This window comes from Hipposideros armiger, unplaced genomic scaffold (assembly GCF_001890085.2).
Source record: "Hipposideros armiger isolate ML-2016 unplaced genomic scaffold, ASM189008v1 scaffold_89, whole genome shotgun sequence".
NCBI lineage: Eukaryota > Metazoa > Chordata > Mammalia > Chiroptera > Hipposideridae > Hipposideros > Hipposideros armiger.
The window spans coordinates 1,698,274-1,723,576 of record NW_017731439.1 but is presented as its reverse complement, the minus strand read 5'-3'; the positions used below and the strand labels follow the sequence as shown (position 1 = coordinate 1,723,576).

The 25,303-nt window shown below is 35.9% G+C and overlaps 1 protein-coding gene across 4 annotated transcripts in view; it reads left to right on the top strand.

The window, feature by feature from the left end:
- Positions 1–24,797, top strand: part of GPCPD1 (glycerophosphocholine phosphodiesterase 1) — a 52,225-nt gene extending 27,428 nt beyond the window's left edge. For 3 of the 4 annotated variants that reach the window (XM_019644600.1, XM_019644601.1, XM_019644602.1), the window contains exons 9-20: positions 1,051–1,213; positions 1,544–1,676; positions 2,722–2,776; positions 5,219–5,311; positions 8,679–8,756; positions 9,477–9,516; positions 10,914–10,975; positions 12,934–12,999; positions 14,520–14,656; positions 15,144–15,279; positions 15,647–15,807; positions 21,426–24,797. In XM_019644600.1, coding sequence (XP_019500145.1) covers positions 1,051–1,213; positions 1,544–1,676; positions 2,722–2,776; positions 5,219–5,311; positions 8,679–8,756; positions 9,477–9,516; positions 10,914–10,975; positions 12,934–12,999; positions 14,520–14,656; positions 15,144–15,279; positions 15,647–15,807; positions 21,426–21,615 — 1,314 coding nt within the window. In that variant the 3' untranslated portion in view covers positions 21,616–24,797. Of the gene's footprint in view, positions 1–1,050; positions 1,214–1,543; positions 1,677–2,721; positions 2,777–5,218; positions 5,312–8,678; positions 8,757–9,476; positions 9,517–10,913; positions 10,976–12,933; positions 13,000–14,519; positions 14,657–15,143; positions 15,280–15,646; positions 15,808–18,390; positions 18,445–21,425 lie in introns of all 4 variants that reach the window. The other variant, XM_019644603.1, reaches the window with a different exon arrangement.
- The last annotated feature ends 506 nt before the right edge of the window (positions 24,798–25,303 follow it).

The window sequence follows — 25,303 nt, the reverse complement described above, 5'->3', positions numbered from 1 at the left end:
CAGGTTGTTCAGAATCTGTGTTGCCCAATTTCCAGAGCTACTTCTGACACCCATGCTAGGGCTCTGGTTTACTGGCTGTTCAGATGTTTCCCACAAATAATACTGGGTCCTCCCCTGAGGACCTTGCCCTGTTGTGCCTGGCTCAGTAGTTATGTGTATGGCTTTCCTTAGACTCTTGCTCTTTGGCACTTTCACTCCCGTTTTCACTAAAGTTTAAATCTTTGAGGTAGGTAATGTGCCTTGTTGAGCAGTAGCACCTAGCCACAGTTTCTTGAAAATGGCAGAATTCAGGATGGATTTAAACCCATTGAGTAACACTTGTTACACATAATTAAAATTATAATCCTTGAATTGTTAATTTGATGATTCCTTTAGATAGCCTTTGTGAATGGCTTTTTAGCTACCTTGCGTAATACGGAGTTTAAAGTATTTCCTTTCAAAAAACTAAAACAAAAAACTATGTTTAATAAAACTATATTTAGATCTTATCCAATTAATAAGATCTGTGGAATATGAAGTTTTGGTTGAATGTTTCCTTGTTCCTTTAAGGACCTACCTTTTAATAACCTCTTGAACAGCTTTTCTTTCATTTGGGTAGCAGTTTTGGAAATACTGTTTTATTTATAGACTAGGCTAATAAAATACCCAGTGTAACCTCAAAGTATTCAGTTTCCTAGGGAGTTACCATCTTTCTATGTCATTTGTGTATGCATTTTTAGAGGATATAATATACATTAAAAGCTCACTATAGGTATGTCTTAGTCTTTGAATCTAAAGGTGCTTAGTAACTTTCAGTCAGTCTTTTAAATTTACCTAATACATGTTAGAGGATCAGAAATGCAAACTAGCAGTTATGATTAATAAAGTAATACATAAAATCTTAAACTATTATACACTAAAAAATGTATTATTTATTACAAAAAAGCTATCTAAATTACCTGAATATAAATTTGTGTTTCTTATCAATCTTCCTCCATGGAGTTTTTTGATCTTTAAATCGAAAATATTCAGGTATAAGAATTTGGATTATTCTAAACCTCATTTTTCCAGGAAGATCTCAGTGAACACGTAGTTCAGGGTGATGCCCTTCCTGGACACGTGGGTACAGCATGCCTCTTATCATCCACCATTGCTGAGAGTGGGAGGAGTGCTGGGATCCTTACTCTTCCCATCATGAGCAGAAATTCCAGAAAAACAATAGGCAAAGTGAGAGGTAAGCCTGAAGAAGCAGGGTGGCCCTTTATAAATAAGCAAAGGTTAAGTTCAAGTTTTTATTAGTTTCAAATTGAGCTTTTGAGAATGGTAAAGATTAAACTAATGATTTGTTTTAGGATATTAACTAATATATTAATAATAAAGATATATCTGTTGAAATTTCTGGAAGCTTTACTTTGAATCAGTTTTGACTTGTTGATTTTTTTTTTCCTATTTGATAGATTGATAAAGCTAGTTTGAGTGGTATTTACATGTAATTGAGCTCATCATGGCCTTTTTAATTTGTCTTAATTTTTGTCCCTCTCCCCCCTTTTTTTTCCTTCAAAAGTTGACTATATAATTATTAAGCCGTTACCAGGATACAGTTGTGACATGAAATCTTCATTTTCCAAGTACTGGAAGCCAAGAACACCATTGGATGTTGGACATCGAGGTGCAGGGAATTCTACAACAACTGCTCAGTAGGTTGAATATTTGAGCAGTATTAACATTTGGTAGCTCAAACTTGATAATGTTAAATTGGTTTGACTAAGTATCAAATGATTCTTTTGTTATTACCCTGGAATTTAGATGTAACTTGGTAATTGGGGTTCTCAACTCAAATTAATTAGAGACCCTCTCCTAAGATTCTGGTCAGTCTTTTAAATACTGTACTGAATTGATGAGAGAGACATTAAAACCAGAAAGCCAGACCCCAGAGGGGAGGAGAGTGGAGGAAGGGGTGAGAAGGTTAAGAGGAATAAGAGGTACACACTTCCCAGTTATAAAATAAATAAGCCATGAAGATGAAGTGTGCAGTGCAGGGAATATAGTCAATAATATTGTAATAACTTTGCTTGGTGACAGATGGTTACTAGACTTGTGGTGGTGATCACATCATAAATGTCAAATCACTATGTTGTACACCTGAAACTAATATGATATTGTATGCCGACTATATTTTATTTCAAAAGCATTTTAAAACAAAAACAAACTAGAAAGCCAGGAGGGAAGGCTTGATGCAAAGATGACACCATTGTTTGTATTGTGGTCCTGACTTTTGGCATGTTGCCCTTCCTGGGTCTCAGTTTACTCATTTCACAATGTAGTTTCCATACTTCCACCATGTTGGTGTGTCAGCCTTTTCCCATCCCCAGTCTGCCAGTATTATTAAGTCATCTGAGGCTTCGTTGCAGGGAGCGAGGTTCTGTGCCTCTACTACTTCATGCCTTTGCAAAGTTTTTTCTCCTTAATTGGTCACCCCACTTGGGGAGGTTGTGTTTGCATAGGATGTGTCTATATTCAGCTTGTAAAGACCTGTAATTGTTAGAGCTTGCATCTATGGAATAAATGCACACACCAACCAACTGATGGTCACAGTCTTATTTTGGGGATGGCAAAATTAGCCTCAAAATAGAGAATAAGTACTGTTTCCATTGTTGAAAATATAGCTGACTTCCTTATTACATTTGTTTTCTTTATCTTCTTAGAGTATATGATAACTGTATTTCTATATATTCTTTTTAGGCTTGCTAAAGTTCAAGAAAATACTATTGCTTCTTTAAGAAATGCTGCTAGTCATGTAAGTGAACCTCTCTTTTTTTCAAACAACTTTGTACTGTTATTCCAAAGGTAGAAAAATAGAGAAATGTGAGTCTGGGGAGTCTCCTCCAGTTTTCATTAGTAGTTTAAAAATGGGAATATTTATGCTTCTTCTGAATATGTTTCTAAGTGAAGATGAAGTATCTCTAGGCATTTGTATTTAAATTCATGGTTAAGATTGAGATGAAAACAATGAAATCGTAAGCATCGTATTTTTGAAATAAATTTTAAGTGATGGGGGCAAGGAAAATGTTCCCCATTAAGCGTTGGTTTTCATCAACTGAATAATGTGCTCATTCAGGTGCTTTGGAAATAATGCTTATGGAAGGATTTGACAGTGACACCAAAAAAAAAAAAAAGTAACACTTTAAAAAACTTCGTCAGTTTACATCTTGCATACCAATTTGATTATGTTAAATTTCTTAACTGCTTATATCCAGTTATTAAGGGTTACGGGTCTGTTTTTAGCTTTTAGTTCTTTTCATCTACTGCAACTTGGCATTTTTAATCAAGAACCAGAGATTCCCCTACCTCCTCTCATTCCTCTGTACCTGATTAAAAAGCTGTATGATCCAAAGCTGAACTAGGGGGAAATAGAGGAACATCTTATTCTTTTATTTCCACTTTTTCCACAGTGTCTTCCACATGCCTTAAACTTTGCCTTTTTAACAATAGTTTAGCAGGTAAACTTAATTCGTCAGATGTTTATCACTTATAAATGAGCAAACATCTATTCTAAGACATACGTTTTTCATATTTTAATATTTCTAAAATTGGGATGGGTTTTACAACTTTCTTAGCTTTTCATCATGGATTGATTAGCAGTGTTTGTTGTTGGTTTTTTCCCTCTAGTGGTATGTACAATATTGATGCATTTTATAATTCATGACGTCATTGATTATTGTAACTATTTTGTTAAAAATAGTAATAGTGGATAGTTTTGTCTTTGTGTTGAAAGAATGGTATTAAATCTATGAGTATTGGGTTGTAGTTCATTATCTGGAACCAGTTTTAATTCACTGTAGCTAGCTATAATGTAAACATTGTTTTATTAGCTGTAAACATGTAAAGATCCCTGTTAAAGAACTTGCAAGATCTCTTCTTTTTGAGAGAGGATTTTATTAAGCCCTTCTGTATTCTGATGAAATAACTCGTATGGTTCACATTTTAGATACATGTTAATTATTAATGGCTAGTTTGTTTTAATGTTAAAAACATGTCTTTGAAGAGGTTTTGGTTTGTGCTATTTCCTAAAGCTCACACATGAATTTTGGGGTAAGTTTTCTCTCTTAATAAAATTATACTCCTAAAGGATTGTGATCATGTCAAATTAAACATATAAGCTAGAAAGCTATAACTTAATATGTTTAATCATTGCAACTATTTAGAGGTGGTAGGGTTTGTTTTCTTCGGTGGAAATGGTTTGTGTTATTGTCTTGTTTACAATAAACAGAAGGAGTTAAGCTTACTTTCTGCTTCATCGGTCATCAAGTAACTCACCTCCTTTGTTCTAACCTGTGATCCATGTTTACTCACAAATTGAGCAAGGCGTGGAAGTGTATCCATCCATTCTTTTTTTAATTCTTTTTTTCTGTCCATTCTTATACAGTACTTCTCTGGGCCATAGTAATATTACAAGATTCTGAGATCTTGTTTATATTGATCCCAGCTGGCTTGCTTTCAGTGAATGCGCAAATTTATATGTCAGGATATGTTCTCAGCTTTCATTTGGATTAATTTATATGTCAGAATGCATCTGGCTTTAAAAAATATCCTTCATTCTAATTCTTGTCTCTTTTCTTCTATTTAGGCTCTTGTTGGGAAATTTGTTATGTGCATCATTCTTGTTGCCCTTTTCTGTTTTCTCTGTCTTTTCAGCAGCAATTGTAGTTTCCTCTTTAATCAGTTAACTGAGGTTTTTCTAAGAAAGGCTGTAGTGTGCTGCTCAAATGCACCAGGGAGCAGAGCTAAGAGACTGCAGCTTATTCTTTTTCCCTCCTCATCTGTGAGGTTCAGTTGTCAGGCTAAGGTAGCAACAAGGTGTGAGGTAGCTCTGTGCTCCAGGTTCCTGTTAAGACCAATTTCTGTTAGTGGCAGTAGAGGTGACATACCTGTCTAAAGGCTGTTCACTGCCACTGAAGGGCCCTGGGGGCGTTCAAGTGAATCAGTGCCCATTTTTTTTCTCCAGGAAAAAATTGCTGTGCTATTGTAAAAAAAGGAAAATACTTGTTTTAAGAGAAGAAATTACTTTTTAGAAAAAGCTTAAAGTGTAGTATTAAATAATTCTTGAAGAAGTTTTATGTTTTTGTGTACATGTCTATTATTTTGTAGAGAACAATAAATTTCTTATGTCCTTGTAGTTTTAGATGTATTGTGGGCCAGAGAATGTTTTTCAAATACGTATTTCCTTTATTTCTGTCAGGGTGCAGCCTTTGTAGAATTTGATGTACATCTTTCAAAAGATTTTGTGCCTGTGGTGTATCATGATCTTACCTGTTGTTTGACTATGAAAAAGGTATGTTGAAATTCTTTCATTAAAAAATATATATAGTTATTAACTAGAGCTGGCCAGTTCATGTTGTTGGTGCGTTACTGCCAACCCCTTCCTCTCTGAACCTTTTACAACACTGAGAGAGTGAGGAGACAGGAACACGAGTGTCCTAGAGTAGGGTCTCTATTGCTACGTAATTGGTTTTTCATATTATTTAACTCAGGGGACGGCAAATTGCGGCTGGCGATCCACATGCGGTTCTTTGGGTACATTCCGTCTCAAAAGTTTGCCGACCCCTGGAAGAGACAATCCTGTCCCTCACAACAATTTAAAAATTATTCAAGAGCCATAAATATATTTTTACATAATCACCATTATGTGAATAATATCCTTTAAAAATTTTATAAATAAAACTATGATAGTTGTATTTTCATTTTCAATTTTACTTCAGAGCCTGTGGCTCATGAGCCGCAGTTTGCTAACCCCTGGAGGCTCTTCCGTTTCAAAAGTTTGCCGGCCCCTGATAACTAAAGGACATTCTAGGTGGTTTCTGTATCAGTCTGCCACTGTCTCTATATTAAGGCAGGAGAGGAAGCTATTAATTAGAGTGTTTGTTTTCGAGGCTCCCTTTTATTTCTGCTTCAAGTTCTTTCTCAAATTACTAAGCTAGTATGATTTGGCTAAAGTGGAAAGAGTCACAGTGAAAAATAAAATTGGAAAAGTGCTTTGGGATCAGATAGTGGAGGGCCTCAGTGAAGGGGGGTTAGACTTAGGAGCTAGGGAGATATGAGATATGAAAGACTTCAGAGCGGAGAAGGGAAATATTCAGAATTAAACTTCCAGATTAATATTTTTGATACCTGGAGGACAGAAAATAGAGGCAAGAGGGACAGTAATATGGGCCAAAAGTAAGGTAAGCCTGAATTGGAGTGGAGACAGTGAGAATGGAGAGGAGGGCATGACAGGAGAAAGTCCAAAGGGAGTTTTGAAAATGCATATAATTGCTTAAAATATTGTGTTATACAAATGTAATTGTTGTAATTGTATCCTGCCTTAACTTCAGTATACAAATTAACTAAGTGATTTCTCAGATACTTAAACTAGGAGGGTTTAAGTATTTGGCATTTTCTTTAAAAGTGTGTTAGGTATCATTTTTCACTGAGTTGATTTAAAGTTAAGGCTAGTCGGCTAACATGTGTGACACTGTAGCAGACCCTGCCTGTTGTAGTAGAAGCAGGTGGCAGAGCACCTGGCTCTACCTGCTAGTGGATCTAACCAGTCAGATGGGTTTGGACAGCCATGATGTATAGTAAAGGACCCTTACATCTTGTGAACTGGTGTTAGGAGAAGGAAGGCAGAAAATGCACCTATTTGATGACAGAAGTAGAATAACAGTAGAAGGGGAGTAGGTTGTTTTTGCTATGGGGAAACATTAATGTAAAGCAAAACAAAGAGTAGAGTGGTAAAGAACCTTACTAACCAAGATGAAGGCTATTGAATCTAGTTGTAATTTCTAAAAAAATCTGTGAGAGTTAATTGAAAAGTATTACTGATCCCCCCTTTTCACCAGACTTTGTCTTGCTCTTAAGTTGAATCTGGATGAGTTCATTGGGGAATGGAAGTAATAAATTACATATATTTTTAGTTTTAATTTTCAAGCTGGTATTTTCCAATAAAACCAATAGTTCAGAAGATTATGAAATGAACATAAATCTTCCTTTCCCCTTTCTCCTTGGTCGCACTTCCTTAATAGTTTCTTATATGCTCCCCTAGAAAAACTTTATGCATATGCTCATAACATATGTACGTGAATGAATATAAAAGTAATGGATTTTAGTATATTTGTTGGATTGATGATTTATTTGTGGTATATTAACTTATTTTCTTAAGATAGAGGTGCCTAAACAGTGATGTTTGATATGATATTAAAATCTAATAACAGATTTGCTTATGGGGAAAATGTTTATAATAGATTTCCTGTTAAGTATTACTGCTTATAGATAATCAGACATTTTTTTTCATAACAACTAATTTCTATGGCTGTTTTTAACCAAACTTAAATTTAAAAGGTTTAGAAAAGTTTAGAAACTTATTGACAGAAATTAATCCTTACATTGTACTTGCATGTTGATTTCCTAGTCATGCAGCCTGGATATATGGCAAATACATACAGCATGGCAGGAAGTAGAGGAAATGACTGACTTTTGGCTTTGTTTTTAGTATGTCTTTAGTGCCATAGCTTCCTCCCAGCTGTTTTTCCTTCCAGGCACTACCACCTACATTAAAAATAAAAGCTAGAATTTAAGAGCTGGGAGATGGTGTTAGGTGAGAAGGGCTCCCCTGCATGGGTTCACCATGGCCAGCAAACAATTATTTTCATCATTCAATAAATGAAGATATTAGGTCTGTATAGGGCAGCGGTTCTCAGCCTGTGGGTTGCGACTCTTTTGGGGGTCGAACGACCCTTTCACAGGGGTCGCCTAAGACCATCGGAAAACACATATTTTCGATGGTCTTAGGAACCGAGACACCACTCCTCTATCGTCTCCAGGCGGGTCCGCCCACATGCAGATATGCCCACATACAAGTACCCGGCTTCAAGACAAAATTTCATTTATTTGTAATTAGAAATAAATATTTCACAATATATAATTACATACTGTTTTTGTGATTAATCACTATGCTTTAATTATGTTCAATTTGTAACAATGTAAATACATCCTGCATATCAGATATTTACATTACGATTCTTTTTCTTTTTTTTTTAAAGATTTTTGGGGAATTGGGGGATGGGAACAGCGCTGGGGAATTGGGGGAAGGGGAACAGACAAGTTGCTGTCGTTTTGTTCTTCAGTCTAGTTGTGGAGGACTTTGATTCGCTGGCCCAAGTTGGCACCATCATTGCGCTCTTCCCGAGGCAGATCAGTCGCCGGCCTCTGAACGGCCGCTCACTGCGGCTGCTGGCCGCTCACACTGGCTGCCGGCCACACACGGCAGCCCATGGCAACCCACTGCCACAGGGGCTGCAGCCTACACCGTCACCGGCAACTCATGGCAGCCCAGCTCCAGGTTGAGCTGTTGTTCAGCATCTTAGCTGTGGAGGGCAGCGTCACTGACACTCACATGTGGGATCCGAACCGGGGCCCTCTGGCGTCCCAAGCCAGTTCTCAACCATTGCGCCACTCGGCCGGCCCTGCATTACGATTATTAACAGTAGCAAAATTACAGTTATAGAGTAGCAACGAAAATAATTTTATGGTTGGGGGTCACTACAACATAAGGAACTGTATTAAGGGGTCACGGCATTAGGAAGGTTGAGACCCACTGGTATAAGGTAAACAAACATTCATTAACAATTTGAGGTCTGTTTTTCTCTTTATTTTCTTTTTAGAAATTTGAATCTGATCCAGTTGAATTATTTGAAATTCCAGTAAAGGAATTAACATTTGACCAACTCCAGTTGTTAAAGGTAATAATAATAGTATAAAATGTAAATTATCTTTTAGTTTTAAGATTCTTTGTACTTGTCTGTGTGGTAATGTTCTTTTTGCACATGGAGATGATGGTATATTCAGTATGCGCAGAGCATATGCTTTGGTTTTCTGTTCTGTTAGGAGGAATGGGTTTGTGCTAATCCATCTGTCTTCTCTTAACAGTTTCCGTGGACCCCATTGGTTTTTGCATACCAATGGGGCTAGGCCATAAGTCTTTGGAGGCCATAGGGGCTAGCCAGCCCTTCCCATGCATAATCTTAGGTTGCTTCTGGTCTGCTTTAGCACTTTTTTTTATAACTGTCACTATTTTACAATTGGCCTTTTATGTTATTGTTGGTTTTATACTTATGTTACTATCTGAGATCTTTGTATATTTTGTTATACCATGTAGTTTTACATGATCCTTCTTCCTATTCCCGTTAGATAACCTAAATAAATGATTGAGTATAAACAGTTTCCTAACTTAAGAATTTTTATATTCTTCTTCCCTACTTGGACGTTTGATCATGATCTTATGTGTATGTATGAACATGTAAAATACATGCCGTCACTAGTGTTTATTCTTATTGAACTTACAATTCCACATTTTATAGTTTTATCTAACTTGCTGGCTTTTCAAGTTACAGTTCTGTTAATCACTTCTTTATAAACTAAGGCTTTTTTTTTAATGATTGCATTTTGTGTGTGTTTTCTAGCTCACTCATGTGACTGCACTAAAATCTAAAGATGTGAAAGGTATGTACCAATATGGAAACAGTTTTCATTTCATAGTTAGCATATATATGGTATTTCCTTATCCATTTTAACATACTCTGGTCATTTTAATGATATAATACTGGGCTATCCAAATGTAATTTGTAGACATGAAGGCTTTAACATATTGTATATTAATCTTCAAATGCATAGATGTCATGTGTGTAGTAACCATGATTTTTTTGTTTTAGGAGTTTTCTTAGCTTGATGCTCAAAGTGTTTTATAATTGTGTACCTACCAATCTTTCCAACATCTTTATCATTACAAAGTAGAGACTGTATATAGCAAGCTTAGAATCTGGCTCCAGAACCAGGAGTTTGAATGCAGCTCTAACATTGATCAGTTGTGACCTTGGGCAGGTTACTTTGCTTAACTACTCTGTGCCTCAGTTTCCTCAAAGCTTGTCCTGCCTACAAAATCCCTTTGTAATTCCACTTTACTTTCTACTCCCATGGAACTTACTAGCCCGTGTGATTATTTGAGGCTTAGTGTATCATTTTTTTTAACCCTTTATTTTTTTATGTGTCCTGTCTCTTCAACTAGAATGTAAACCTAGTTGAAGAAGGATGGGAAAAATGTTTCTATATTCCCCAAGACATTTACAGTACTCTGTATATAGTGGGTCCTCACTAGATATACATCTGCAATTGTGATAACAGGATAGTTGGGATGCCTTTGTGAAGAAATTGTAAAGTGCTTGAAGACTCCAGATTATTTCCAGAGCATACATATGACTTAATAGGCTTATAGTTCATGACTGTTCATAGTAAAATGAATTTTACCTTTAATTTATTCAACTAGAGAATTTTACGTGATTTTCTTTGAATTTGTAATACATGGGAATTTTTTAAGGAAAGAAAAGCTTGATAGTTAATTTTATTTCTCTTGGAAAAAAATTCTTATATGTCCCGAGATGTAATTTCTTTTTATTTAAATGGTAATGGTAACCAAATGGTAACATTAATAGCTATAGATTCTCTTAATTTCTAACTTTTGAGCCGATTTTGATATTTCAAATAGAAGTCTTAGCAAGGTAGCATAGCTCTTATTTACATAAAGAAATAACAAATTACTGGTTATGGCTACTTTTTGAAAAGTAGTATTACAACTTTTATAAGAAAATAATTACTTTTGGGGCCACAAACTGTGTTGCTTCTATGAAATGTTGCAAACTAGTCTTTATAAAGGATGCTTACTTCAAAAATGGGGGCTTAATGGTTAAAAGTAATACATAGAAGTGCCTTCAAAAAAAAATACTACATATGAAAGGATCTCGTAATTACTTCAGCATCTCTTTTTTTGCCCAAAGAATTTAGGAAAAGATCTTAGTGATAAAATAGTATTTTATCTACTAAGTTTTTGTAATTTAAAATTTCAGACTCTGTGATTGAAGAAGAAAATTCTTTTTCTGAAAATCAGCCCTTTCCTTCTCTTAGGATGGTAAGTTCCTTAGGAAAACTAGGGCAAGGTTATCTCATTAATTCTGTTATATCTGAATAATTAATTTTGGTCTCTTAAATGGGCACTAAAAAGTTTGTGTCAAAGACGACATTAACATAAACTTGTCATCTTTAATGCTTTTCAGAGAACATACATTTTTATGTGGTATGTCTATGCTACTTTTTTTTTAAAAGAGTAACTTATCTGCTTAAATGAATAAAAATTCCCACCTCCATGGGTTAATTTGATATGAATTAGCAAATGCACATATTTCTGTATATAAACAGGAAGGAGAGGGCACAGAAAAGGGTGTGGGAGAGGAAGCTGCGATGGTGGGAGGCATTTTTACAATATTTTAAACTGTTCATAGCTTTTGGAGAAAAATGAGATTCTCCAAAGAAATTAAGTATCCTGGTTACTTAAAATGAGACACAAATTTCAAGAATTCACTCTGAAAAAGTATAACAAAAACTAGAATGAAGATTTAAAAAGTAGACAAAATTCAAACCAGAATCCCTTTGACAGCATCAGGCAAGCCTAGATGGACACCAGACACTCATCTTGACTTTTGTTCCAACTGGCTCCATTTCCTAACCTACTCTTCTTCATTGCCTTTTTCTGGTGATGTCAGGTACAGTAGATTTTCTAGGCAAAAATAGGTCATTTCAGTTTATCATGATTATATCATCCACCCTACAAAAAATATTCTACAAGAGAGCTCCTAAAATGGGCATTGTCCTAGTGCATTTAAAATACATGATTTGAACAATTTTTCACGTATTAATGAAGCTAGCTAAGTAGTCATTCCTTCTAGTCCAAAATACTGAATCATTTCGTTCTTAGAAATCTCATGATTCCTAGACTTGTGATTTCATAGATCAGAAAAACAGTTGGTTTGACAACATTTCCTTAGCCAAATAACTTAAACACACATACTCATTTATTCACTCACTTTGCCATCACTATAATTCGTGCAGCTGGTTAGTATAGACTCAGCAGTAGATCCCAGGTCACCAGACACCCAGACTATGTTCTTAAAATTATATTGTTCTGTTAGTATGCTGTTATCCAATCAAATATCATATATATTATACATGTTAAATGATTTTTAAACTTTTGAAATAAATTGAAGTTAAAAACAGTCTGTTTCAAATTGATTTTGCCCTGAGTATGTTTATATATTTCCCTGGCCTTCATGTTTAAAGACTAAACAAGTCTGCTCTTTGTAGGTTAATAACCAGGCTTCATATTTTCAATTTGATTTTCTTGTTATGTTGCCAAAATGGTCTTACCGCAAAGTGTCTAGGTAGTTTAGATAAGTTGACATCATATTATTTGTTCATTTATATACTTATAGCATTATTTATTTATGAGCCTTGGTATAATCTTTCATTTGGCAATAACATCTTTTCAAGGAGTTACATACAGCATGGTATTTGTTAAGTGACACCACCTTCAAAACAAGATAGAAATCATGGTTTTTCATATAACCGTGTCTTGGTGTAATAGATTGACATAACAGAATGAAATTCAGAAAACATGATAAATGTCTTCTTAGATCCATGAGGTTGCCTAACTTATTACAGCTCACTTTGGATGTCCAGTAGTAATGGTGAAAATGATTTTAGGGTAAGGATCCATCTTTGTAGTAGTAGTGATCAGTTATCACAGTGCCTAGACTACTGTTTTTGCTGTTAGATTTCTTTGACTATCTTATTTAAGCTTAATCAACCCAGTTGTCAGTTTGAGTATGAGAAAAGATAATGTTTATGCTGAAGGCACAAGATTTTATTCTTACGAGTGATATGTTTTCTTATAGATTGCTTTTTGTAATAATTTTGTTTTCTTTTTTCCCTTTTTTTTCATCCTCTCGCTGACCCCCTTCATTTTTTCTCTTATTGTACCATTCATCTCACCAAAAACAAACCCAAATTTACCACCAACAAACAAAACTCTAGGTTTTAGAGTCTTTGCCAGAAGATGTAGGGTTTAACATAGAAATAAAGTGGATCTGCCAACAAAAGGTAAGTAACTCTCTATGTAATGCATTCTTCTCCTTCCCCACTGCCCACCCCCCGTTCAGTTTCTTTAAACGCATTCATTCCTATCTCTTTGTTTTAATGGAATAAGTGAAACTGAAAACTTACTGTGGCTTCTTCCAGCAAGCACAGTGCTTGTTAGACCTATCTAATAAAGCATATTTTATACTTATACTAATATGTGAGTACTTAAAAGTAGTGATGAATGTATTATAGTAGAAATTTCCATTTATATGTGTCTTACGTGCACATTTATATGGGTGGTTTCTGGGCATACTTATAAAGTGAAGAGTGAGAACTCTGAACAGTCAGAACTCGATAACTGATTAGTTTTTGTTTTCTGATTTTCCATCTAAACATATATTTTAAATAATTTCCTAAGCAGTTTTCTATAAGTGACAGTAGCTAGTAATAATTAACCAGGAAAAGAAATCTCTGCAAATGTGTTTTAAATGACTCCCAGATTTAGTCATTCTTTTGTTCAACGATTTCTATATTGGGTTATCAGAAAAGTCATGAGGCATTTTTGCAACGAAAAACAGAAAAAATATGTCATGACGTTTCTGACAACCCAATATATTGAACAGCTGCTATGGACCAAGCATTTTCTCGGTCCTGGGGTCAAGTAGTGAAACAAAATAGAATAATGCCTTGCCTTCCTGGAACTTACATTCCAGTCAAGGGATACAATCAACTATGTATCAGCTGGGGATATGTGTAAATGGATGAGATGCACATAATACGAGGGTTAGTTGGGATGGGGGGGGCATTGGAAGTAGTTAATTCAGGTATTGTGATTAGGCAATTGGAACAATATCCCAGAATTTGTTTTGGTTAGAATAATCTATAATTGCCCTCAAAACATGCCTTCTAAGTAACCATTTATAATAAGCTGGTCCTGGTTAACATAGTAAGTGCTTAACCAGGTTTTCCTAATAAGTTATTTTTAATTATCTGAGCTTTTAGATTTATTTTAATCACTAGTATTTATAATATTTAATCTTTGAATATCAGTGGCATTCTTGGTATTTTAGCTATATTTAGAGAATTATTTTTATTATTTGTTGAGAGTATTTCATATGCCTAAGACCCAAAGAATGAGATTTTTAACTGGTAATTCATAATTACCACGGTTTTTTTAATAATGAGCCAATGAAGTAGAGTCCTTTTGCCCTATAGTTTATCAAGAGTTTATAATATTTTAAAAGTTATAGTAGATTGTAAATTTCCAGAGTTTTAGCTTTTATTTTGTTAACTTATTAAAGCAAAAGTCTATTGATGGTATAATTGTATGTTGTGTATAAGTGTGTCTATACCTGAATTTTGATACCTGCACTGTCAAAAGTAGCTGTGTGGCCTTGGGCAAGTCACTTCATCTTTTTAGTCCTTTGCTTTTCTCATCTGTAAAATAAGAACTGGATTAGATTTCTCAAGATTTTTTTTCTAGCACTGTGATTCTAGGGTATGTAACGGCTTTCGTTTTCCTATTTATTTCTTCCACATAGGATGGAATATGGGATGGTAACTTATCAACATATTTTGACATGAATCTGTTTTTGGATATCATTTTAAAAACTGTCTTAGAAAATTCTGGGAAGAGAAGAATAGTGTTTTCTTCATTTGATGCAGATATTTGCACAATGTGAGTATTCATTTTTTTTTTCTCCGATACTCTTAGATTGTAGCTAGGACTTAGGGTACAAAGATTACGGTTGAATGGGGAAGTGCCCAGACTTCACCCTTGATTTGTCCTCTAGGTCAGGTTATGTACATCCCTTCAGCAGTATCTGCTGGGATGCCCTCTACTCCTGTGAACTCCACACCCACTGCGTCTTAGCACCTTATGCCCTGTGTTTGCGTGTAACATCTTCCTTACCAAATTGTAAGCCCCAAGGGCTTTCTTGTTTCCCATTTCTGAGAGTATTTTAGCGCTTGTGTAGAATAATTAAATTTTGTCTTTTTTGACTGAAAGGCAATATGCATGTATTAATGGTGGTTATATCAGTAATGTGATTGTGCTTTTTTGGTGTTAGTTTTCTTCATATATGTAGTATTTACTAAAGTTTCAAAATACTGTATGTTATAATTATCTCCCCAATGAAAAGTATTGTTTAAATTGTCGTTTTTAGGGTTCGACAAAAGCAGAATAAATATCCCATATTATTTTTGACTCAAGGCAAGTCTGATATTTACCCTGAACTTATGGACCTCAGATCTCGGACAACCGCTATTGCAATGAGCTTTGCACAGTTTGAAAATCTGCTGGTAAGTTATGTTTCAATTTTTTAAAAAATGTTTTAGGGCAGTAGTAAAGTGTCATGTTACGTTACACATCTAATTGGTTAGTTTTGACCTATATATAACAAGCAGATAGTTCTGAAAAATGAGAGTATTAGATCTCAGAATGAAAAACAGTTACATGAACAAAAAAATACATATTTTCTTGTAGGCCTAGGTTAATAAGTAAGTTTTATAGTTTAATTTTCTGAATGGATTTTATGAATCATCTAAAATGGTTAGACTATAAACTTGTTTGATAAAATAAGTTGTGTAATTTTAACATTTTCTTTCCCTGCCTACTCTACTTTGGAGTAGTTATTTTTTCATGAATAACTTATTTTTCTTCCTTTAGGGGATAAATGCACATAGTGAAGACCTGCTCAGAAACCCATCCTACATTCAAGAGGCAAAAGCTAAGGGACTAGTCATATTCTGCTGGGGTGATGATACCAATGATCCCGAAAACAGGAAGAAATTGAAGGAATTTGGAGTTAATGGTCTAATTTATGATAGGTATTTGTTTTTCATGAAAAATTTTCATGGACGGTTAGGAAAAAATTAGCTTTCATATAAAATTACAATATTTAAACTTAGTAAAGTTAAAATTCTATTGTTCAGCTTGAAGTTTATCTTAACATTTGTCAGTGGAATTTTGTAAACTTTGGAATACAACACAGTCACTTGGGAAGGTGACTGGGCCCTAAGCCATATGTACTAAAGCATCTTGGGGGTAGGGGCGGCTGTCTGCCCAGACCTCTTCTTGGTGATCTATACCACTTTCTTGGTGATCTCATCCAATTCTGTGGTTTTTCATACCTTTATATATTCCTAAATTTTTATATCTCCATACCTTTCCCCTGACCTCTAAATTTTTATATCCATTTATTAATACCTGTTGTTCCCGATTTCAGCATAAATGACAGCTCTGTCTTTCCAGTTTCTCAGGCCAAATCCTGGGAGTCTTTCACAACTCTGTTCTTTATCTGATATCCCAAATCCAGTCACACAGAATCTCATTTATTCCATCTTCAAATATATCCTGAATCTGTGGACTCACCATGTTTACTTTTGTCACTCTCCCTTAAGCTGCTTAATTTCTCATGTGGGTTGTTGAAATAGCCTGCTCACTGGCAAATGCCTCCACCCATGCCTTCCTGTATTCTGTCCTCAGCACAGCAGCCAGAGGGAGCCTAAACCCTCCCACTGTTTTCTGTGTCACTTAGATTAAAATTCCAGGCCCTTACCTCTCCTACAATGTCAACTTCTCAGTAAAGCCTTCCCTGAATATCCTAATTCAAATAACAACTTCTGCTCACAGTGCACTTCCTGTCTTTTCTCCATAGCATTTACCACCATCTGCTATATCCATACACATATAATATTTTACTTGTTTATTTTCTGCCTGACTTCCCCCACCCCCAGTACATCCACATAAGCATAAGCTCCATGAGTGCAAGATTCTTTGCCTGTTTTGTATCTCTAGAGGTTAAAACAATGTGTGATACAGAGTAGCAGCTCAACTACCAGAGTACCAAAAAAATGTATCATCTATATACATTTTTGTATATAGTGACACTTTGGTCAGCGTTGTTCAAGCAGTGGTTCACTGTAATCAGAAGTGTCTGGACGCTGATGGTAACCACTTTGAGCACCTCTTATTGTTGCAGAAGTCAGACGTGACTTGTATTCATCTTTTATTACTGGTGTATATTGAGTATTACAATTTTAATACAGTTTTCCTTTCTTAAAATGTGTATACTTTTTTTTAGCACTCTCTGTATTTATTGATCAAATCTTTTTCATTTCTTATTTTATAATCTCCCTGGGTATTTATGATATAAGTTTGTGAGCCACTAGCCTGAGAGATGAAAAAGTTGCTTAGTGTAAAGGAATTTGGGGGTTGAAAGGGATGTCATTACTCTACTTGCTAATACTTGAGCAGCATCATGCAAAGAGTAAGTGATGAAATTCTTACCAGGCCTGCTTTAAAAAATACTTTCCTTGGATTTAATTCATATTACTCTTTGTCCTATAAAGTTATATCACTTTTTTTTTTTTTTTACTATTTTGTCTGAATAAATCTGGTTTCAAAATTGCAGCCCAAATAATGCCTGCCATCCTTCTTAACTATTTGGTTAATTTTGCAATAAGCCACGTGGTTCATAGCTCTTTTTAATAGACAATTTCCAACTGATTAAAGGAAAATTGAAATTTTAAATTAACAATTTGAAAAAAGTGTTGGCTTTAGCAGATTTTTGAAGAATATTTCTTTTTTTGAGGAAGAAGAAGGAATGATTGCAAATATTTTCAGGCAAGAAAATGTATTGTGAGTTTATACTGTGTGTGACTTTGTAGGGCTTACAAATTTTAGGCACATACTTTATCTCAAGGGCCTTACTTGGTTGGAGCCAAATACTGCCATGTAATGGAGAACAGGAAGATGCTATGGGATATAAAAGGCCATAAAGAAAGTGAGTTCTTCCTGGCCTGGGGTCAGTAAGAATAAAGAGGAAGCATTGAGATGGACTTTTGGTGTGGTTAAGTTTGCTTTGACTGGATTTGTGTTTTAGGCTGAGGCTAGAGCGTGAATCAGATAGAACTGTGTTGAAGGTGTGTAGGATTTGGAGGAGATGCCCAACACTGGGCTTCTGCCAGAGTCTGGTGACAGGTGAGGTGGATTGTGTTAGAGTTGGTTTTTACCCTTGAAAGTTTTATGTTAGTTTTAATCAAAGAAGTACATATATATCTATGCATAATTACATATGTGTGTGTGTATATTATATATATGTATAATATATACATATATCTCAAAATTTAAATAGCTCTATGAGGCTTGCCATAAAAACCAGCTGTCCCATATACCTATCCCTTTCATAATCTCTAGCTGAGTTCCTGTGCCCTAATTTTTTTAGCTGTTTCTTCTGGTATTTAATGTGCTTATGCTATAATTTTTTCATTATCAAATTTTGACATTATATGGAAGGTTTGAATGATTAGTGATTCAGAGCCTTTGATTCATTTTATATTGGGGAGCCTTATGATGAGGATGGGTATTTTAGTTTGTCAAAAACTAATTTGTTCTCTTCTTTTACAAAGGTATTAATATACAGTAGATTTCCATTTCATCATGGTTTTGTGATATATAAACTGGTACGTTTGATTTGCTGATATTTGGCATTTCTGCATTTATAATAATAACATAGCCTTTAATTTACCTTTCTCTAATGGTTTGATTTTGGTATACAGAGAATACTTGCCTCAGAATAAATTGGGCAATGTCCCTTATTTTTATGAAAAAAATTACTTGCTCAAATAATTAAAAAAAAATACAGTATCAGACACCCACGTTTAAAGAACACTATCATTAGATTTTGAAGTCCCCCGTGTGCCTCTTCCAGCTCATTGCCCAATCTCCCTCAGGTTTAACTGCTTATTAAAACAGTAATTATTCTCCTTAAATTTTTTTTAAATTCTTATTTTTGTTGCTGAACGTACCATTTAGTTTTGCATGGCTTTAATCTTTATTTGTACTTTGGTGCATGTAGCTACGATCTGTTCATCTTTATGGCTGTATAATATTCATGGCTGTATGTTTCTACCGTGATTTATCCTACTATTTGAGAACATTTGGGTAGTTAACCAAATGTTTGCTCTTATAGCATTTGCTGTAAACATTGTTGACCAGGTCTCTTAGAATACATGTGTAAAGTTTCTCTGGGGCAATTACTTTCAAACCTTTTTGACCTCAACCCGGTTAGAAATGCATTTTCTGTTGCAACCCAGTGCACACAGAGATAAGTCTTGTGACTGGGCATAAAATTCCATGTCAGAAATCATTTTTCTTTAGAATTTTAAAAGCGTTTCTCTGTTGAGTGAGAAACCATGTTATTTCCTATTTCCCTCACATGTGATTTCTGTTTCCTGTCTGGAAGCTTGGAGAAGAGAGTTGTCTTTTTGTCACCAGTGTTCTAAAATTTCAGAGATGGGTCTGGGGTCTGGTTTCACCCATTGTGCTGGGCACTTCATAGCTCCTTCAGTCTGTTGATATATGTCCTTGAAGATGTGAAAATTTTCATGAATTATTTCTTTGATTTTTGTCCCTTCCATTTTTCTGTGTTTGTTTGTTTGTTTGGTTTTTTCTTTATAGAAATCCTTTTGTTTGCTTATTATACACTCTTGGACCAGATTTCTAACTCTTATCTTTTCTCCTATTTTCTATCTTTGTCTTTTTGCTCCACTTTGAAAGATTTCCTCAACCTCATCTTCCACCCACTCTATTGAGGTTTTCACATCTGCTATTGTTTTTAATTTCCAAAAACTGTCATTTTTTCTTTTAGTGCTCTTTTTCTGTATATGTAAGATCCTGTTTTCATTCAGTGAAAGTACTATTTCTCTGAAGGCATTAAGGACTTCTTGTTTCTTCGTTTGGAATTTTCTTCTCTTTTGCTCACTATCGTACATGTTAGAAGCTTTCCTCAGCTGTTTGGAAATCCTTGGCTGCTTCTCCTGATAAGCAATTGGAATCTAAAAAGCTTGTTGGAAGCTCTGAGTGTGTTAACTTTGATTTCACTGTGGAATGATCGGAGTGGCCTGTTTGGTCAACCTCTGATGTCATTAGGTTTAGAACTTTACTTTTTGGCTGCGGAGAGTGCTCATAACAGAATTCATATGAACTACCCAGAGGATCCAGGTCTGGCTGCCAGGGCTCTGGGAATCAAGTGAGGGAAGAGGGGTGGGAAAAGGAGGCCATATCTCTGTGTAACACTGGTTATGTGTATGAACTGTCTCTAATTCCCCTGGTGCTGATGGTGGTTTTGTAAAATGCCCCAACCCTCACCTGGTCTCCATAACAAGTGACTTCCTGTTTAATTCTCAAAACAACCTCGGTCATGGTGGGGGAGGGGTAGCTTCCTAGTCGGCCACCTGGGGGGAAGGGAGTTGCTTACTGTTGCTCAAAACCTTCACCCCACCCTCCCTGTTTTAACCCTTCTCCATTTCACTCCCAGTTCTAGAGAAATTTGGTGCTGCTTTTAACTCACCCTTTTCATTTGTTCTTCTACTGGCTTGTGATTTGGCCTTTTCTATTCTGCTAACTGAAATACTTTATTACTTATCCATCTATTCTCCAGCTTCCAAAACTTTGTTGCTTGTCTCTGGTTTTTCCCATATGCATGAATTTTTTTGCTTTCCCCTAAATCCCTTTGCTTTATTTTTAACAGGATATAGGGAGAGAGTAAAATCAGATGCTCTGTTCAGTCCCTTTTTATCTTTTATATATATTTCTTTAACAGAAAGCCTTTTTTTTGTTGTTTTGTTTCATTTTCTTTTGTTTTTAGCTGAGCCAGCTCAAGCCGGGAATCGAACTGGCAACCCTATCGCTCAGAGCTCACACTCAAGTGAGTTTGTAACCAACTGAGCCACTCGGCCAGCCCTCAGAAAGCCTTTGTTTTAATATAGTCAAATATTTAATAGTCAGTACATATTTTTATCTTGTTTAAGAAATTCTTCCCTACTGTGATGTCATAAAGATTCTTTTGTAGTACCTCATATAAGTTGCCTGGCTTTCACATAAAGCCATGAAAGGCCATCCTTTCCCTGCTGATTTGCATCGCCAGTGCTGCCATCATCACATGGGGCTTTTTCTGTGCTTTTGACTCTCAGTACATCTGCCAGCACCACACAGCTTTAGGATAATTCTCACACTGGTGAGCAGTTCTTCTCATCTTGATCTTTCGCGCTTTGAAGTCAGAACTAGGTATGAATTCCAGCTCTGCTCTAAATACCTTCCCATCTATAAAATAAGGCGTTGCCAATTGATTGACTTGGAGAGAAGCTTCTTGAAAAATCACTAGTAAACGACAGATTTCCTTTTTTGATTCAATTGCTTTCCCATCAGCTCTTTTGCATCAGGGGTACAAAAGGAAATGCTGTTATTCTGGACTGTTGGAAAGACTAGGAGAAGAGAAGCATTTTAAAGTAGAACTGATGCTTACATCTTTTTTGAAAAGAGGACACTTGTAATATGGATGTTCTACACATTTTGTAAACAGTCTTCTAAAAAGGTTAAGTCAGGTCTTAAATAAACCATAAAATTATCCTATTTTATGTGTTTTGTGTTTCTTTCATCATAGGATATATGATTGGATGCCTGAACAGCCAAATATATTCCAAGTGGAGCAGTTGGAACGCCTGAAGCAAGAATTGCCAGAGCTTAAAAGCTGTTTGTGTCCCACTGTTAGCCGCTTTGTTTCCTCATCTTTGTGTGGGGAGCCTGATATTCACATGGATGCCAATGGCATCGATAATGTGGAGAGTGCTTAGTTTTTATTGGGCAGAGGCCACTCACTTGGGGGCATGCACTACTCTTCTGGGTATTCACTTTTCATTGTAGAGCATTGTTTGTCTATGCCTTTTAGGTTTCTCAATCCAGTTAAGCAATAATGAAGTATTTTACTGTTTCACTACAGTTCTTGCTAAAATTTCAAGTATGCTATTTAAATCAATTGGCCAGGTATAATTACCAGTCAGTCTCATTACAATGAGAAAATTTATCGATTGGTAAATATTTTAAACTAAATATATAAATGTATAAATGTTAAACAAATGTTCATGAAAAGCATAGCACTTTGAAATTAACTGTATAAATATCTCATATTTACACTTCTTACATCTTTTCATTCAATCAGGTCTGAAATATTTAGCACTTGAGGAACATGACTATGCATAATTATACCTGACCATGGAAAAATAAGTACCTCAAATGCATGCATTTGCACTGGTGATTCCAACTGCACAAATCTTTGTGCCATCTGTGTATATGTGTATTTTTTACATGGATTGACATGCACATAAACCATTTTCATTCAGTATGAACCTTGAGGCTGCTGCCATTTTCCCACTTAATCAAACCAATGCCTGTGTAAACAGCCTTGAGGTGATCCTTGAAAACTTGTTTCATGAGTCTTTCAAAAGTTGTTTTGCATAAATGTTAAAATTTCAAAATGCTGCAGGGCAATTTAATGTATAAAATATTAGCAGAAGTATGTATTGCATACTTAGTAGATCATTATGTATAAATTCTATTCAGTGCATGCTTTAGGTTTTAAGCATGAGATTGTACACGTTTACTTAAGTCCTTGCATCTGTGGTGCTAGGTGAGTGTGAGAAGGTGTCAAGGACTGAAAATATTTTGTTGCCTAAAAAAAAAAAAAAAAGCCTGTTCATAGGCATTTTAAATATGCTTATTTTAAGTCTCTCTCACTACCTATTACACACCGTTGCTTTATGGGTGTGTGTGTATGTGTGTGTGTGTGTGTTATATAGTAATTAAATCTCCATGCAGAAAAATAAATGTCCTGAATTCTCATATTGGTATTCTTTATTGGTTAATGTATATCATGCATGTAATTTATTTAGAAATATAGATGATCCTACTAAATGTATATGCATGTTTTTAGGGTTATGCTAAGGTTTCTTTCATTAGAAGCAGATTGTTTTGGCATAACTGTAATTTAAGAATGAATGTTAAATAAAATACACAGGTTTATTTTCATCATTATAAAATGAAATGTCAAGGTTTTACTTTTGTAGAATTGATTCTATAATATGAGAAATTGGAATTTACTGTCTGCGCTAAAGGGATGGATTATTTCCATCTACCTTTTACAGCATATTCTTCATTAAACAGTTTAGTCATGTATTGACATATTTTGGTAGTAGCTGAGAACCTAAGACTTGGAATTAATATGTTGTATCTTTATTTTTTAAGCCAAGCAATGCAATTTTGGTCAGATCTTAATTGTGTGACGATAAGCTTTAAAATCGTATGATACTGTGTTTGTAACACAGATTTTTAATAGAGAATAGTTTCAGAAATGGAGTCTTCTGCAAGGGTTCTATATATTTTTCCACCTTGAATGAAATTCTCCAACACTTTGGTGTGAATTAGGTACTTTTAGAAAACTGAAAAAGAATTAGTTTTCTTCGTTTGCAGACCTTGTACAATACAATTACCATTACCTTATGGTAACTTGATTAGCCAAATGTGTGTATTTCTAGCCCTGTTTGTTTGCTCCTCTCCTCTATGCCTTTCAAGTTCCAGCTCCATTTTGAAAACTTGCAATTCATAAAGAGAAGGAAGGGAGGAAGAGGAGCAGAGAGAGAGGGGTTTCTTGAACAGTGTAATTTGCTGAGTAGAGCTTATAGTGACTGCAGGTAGAACCTCACCGCTCACTTTTCTGTCTCCTCCTGACCTTATAAACCAGGGTTAGTAGATGATTAAAGCATAGCAAGCAGTGTGGCTCCCCATTTTTATAGGACTAAGTCCAGGCTTCCATATCACTAGTTGCTGCCCTTGGTGTGTGCCAGGCCCTGGCCATGCCCAGCTCCTCCACTGCTCGCTGTCTACAGGTAGCCACGTGCCCTCTGCGTAGAAGCCCTCCTTCCCACAGATGCATCCTCCTTACCAAACTCATTTCTTCTTGAGCAATCGACCTCTCTCCCCTGAGCCTTTGCCGAAACTCCTGCAGAAGGGATGAATCCATCTTTTGTACTCCATAGCTGTATGTTTGTACCTTGGTCATGCCATGCGTCATAGCACATTCTAGATAGGCACAGTTGTTTGTCTCACCTACCAGGATGCGGACCCTTCAAGGGCACAGACCTTGTCTTACTCATCTCTATTTTCATAGTGAATGGAACATAGTAGAAAAGTGAATGTTGAAATTATTGGGGTAATATAACATATCAAATATCCTTTTGAATTAAGAGATCTAGTGATGTTTACTAAGAATGTAGACTGCGCATTGGTTTACATTTTGACAATTGGAACAGTTTATTGATGTAGAGCTACAATGTTGAATTATTTTATATTTTCTGGAAATTGAGTGAAATGTTGATAAAACGCCGCCATTCTTCTCTGGTATTTTCTCCCCTCTGGAATTATGTACTGTTGACTGGATGTAGGTGTGAGGAACGTAGCTCATTTCTGTGTGGCTAGTGCCTGAGGGCTACCACAGCCAGCCCTTTACCTCACTCCCGTTGTTCCTTCTGATGCTTGTCCTCTCCCCTCCAAACCCCACGCTCATGCCTACCTCAGTCCTGCTTTCCTTGTCTGAAATGTCTTCTGTCCCTTCAGTGTCCAGCTCAGGTGCCACCTACTGTATAAAACTTTCCTCACCTTTTGATCAGAATCATGATGCACACAAATGCAGACAGCCTCTGAATCTCACTACTTCGTTTTGCAGCTGAGGCAGTAAACCCAGAGTTGACTGACCATGTCGGGACTAGAACTGGGTTTCGTGACTTGCTGTGTTCTTAAAGTACGCTGCCTTCTGAATTCTTGTGGCATTTATTAGCTTGTGCTTTCTTAGAGTCCAACTTCTCATGTGCCTGCTAATAAGACTGTAAGCCCCTTAAGGGCAGGGACTTCTTTGCATTTCTAACACTACTGTAGTGCTCTATACTTAGTTATGAACTAGATAAATAAATGGTGGTGGCAACAATTCTAGTTTCCTAATTCAGATTGTTTCACAGTATACATACAACTTGTATGGCATGCGTAGCCATGTTGTCTGGAATATGTGTGTGCTCACATGTGCATGTGTGTTTGCATGTTTACACATGGAGTACTCCACCTCGGTTGGTTGGGAACATATATCTGATGGATTGCTATAAAGCAATTTTCTACTTCATGCTGAATGAGGACAAGTATGGGGCATAAGCGGGGACAAGTATGGGAATAAGGTATGTTCTTCCCCACCCCCACCCCCAGGCCTGGCTGCCCCTTCCTGGGGCAGTACACCTAAATCCCGCAGCTGGTGGCCTGATAGTGAAGGAAGTGCTTTTTTGGATAGGACTCGTGTGACCTGTGCGATGGCTGTCCCATTAGCGCTGATGAATCATCGTTGCCCTTCGTGCCTCGGTGGTTTCTCTTCACGGCTTCACGGCATTTTGTCACATTATTACTGGTTTGGTACTCTAGGTTGACAGTGGAGCCCTGTTAATTTAG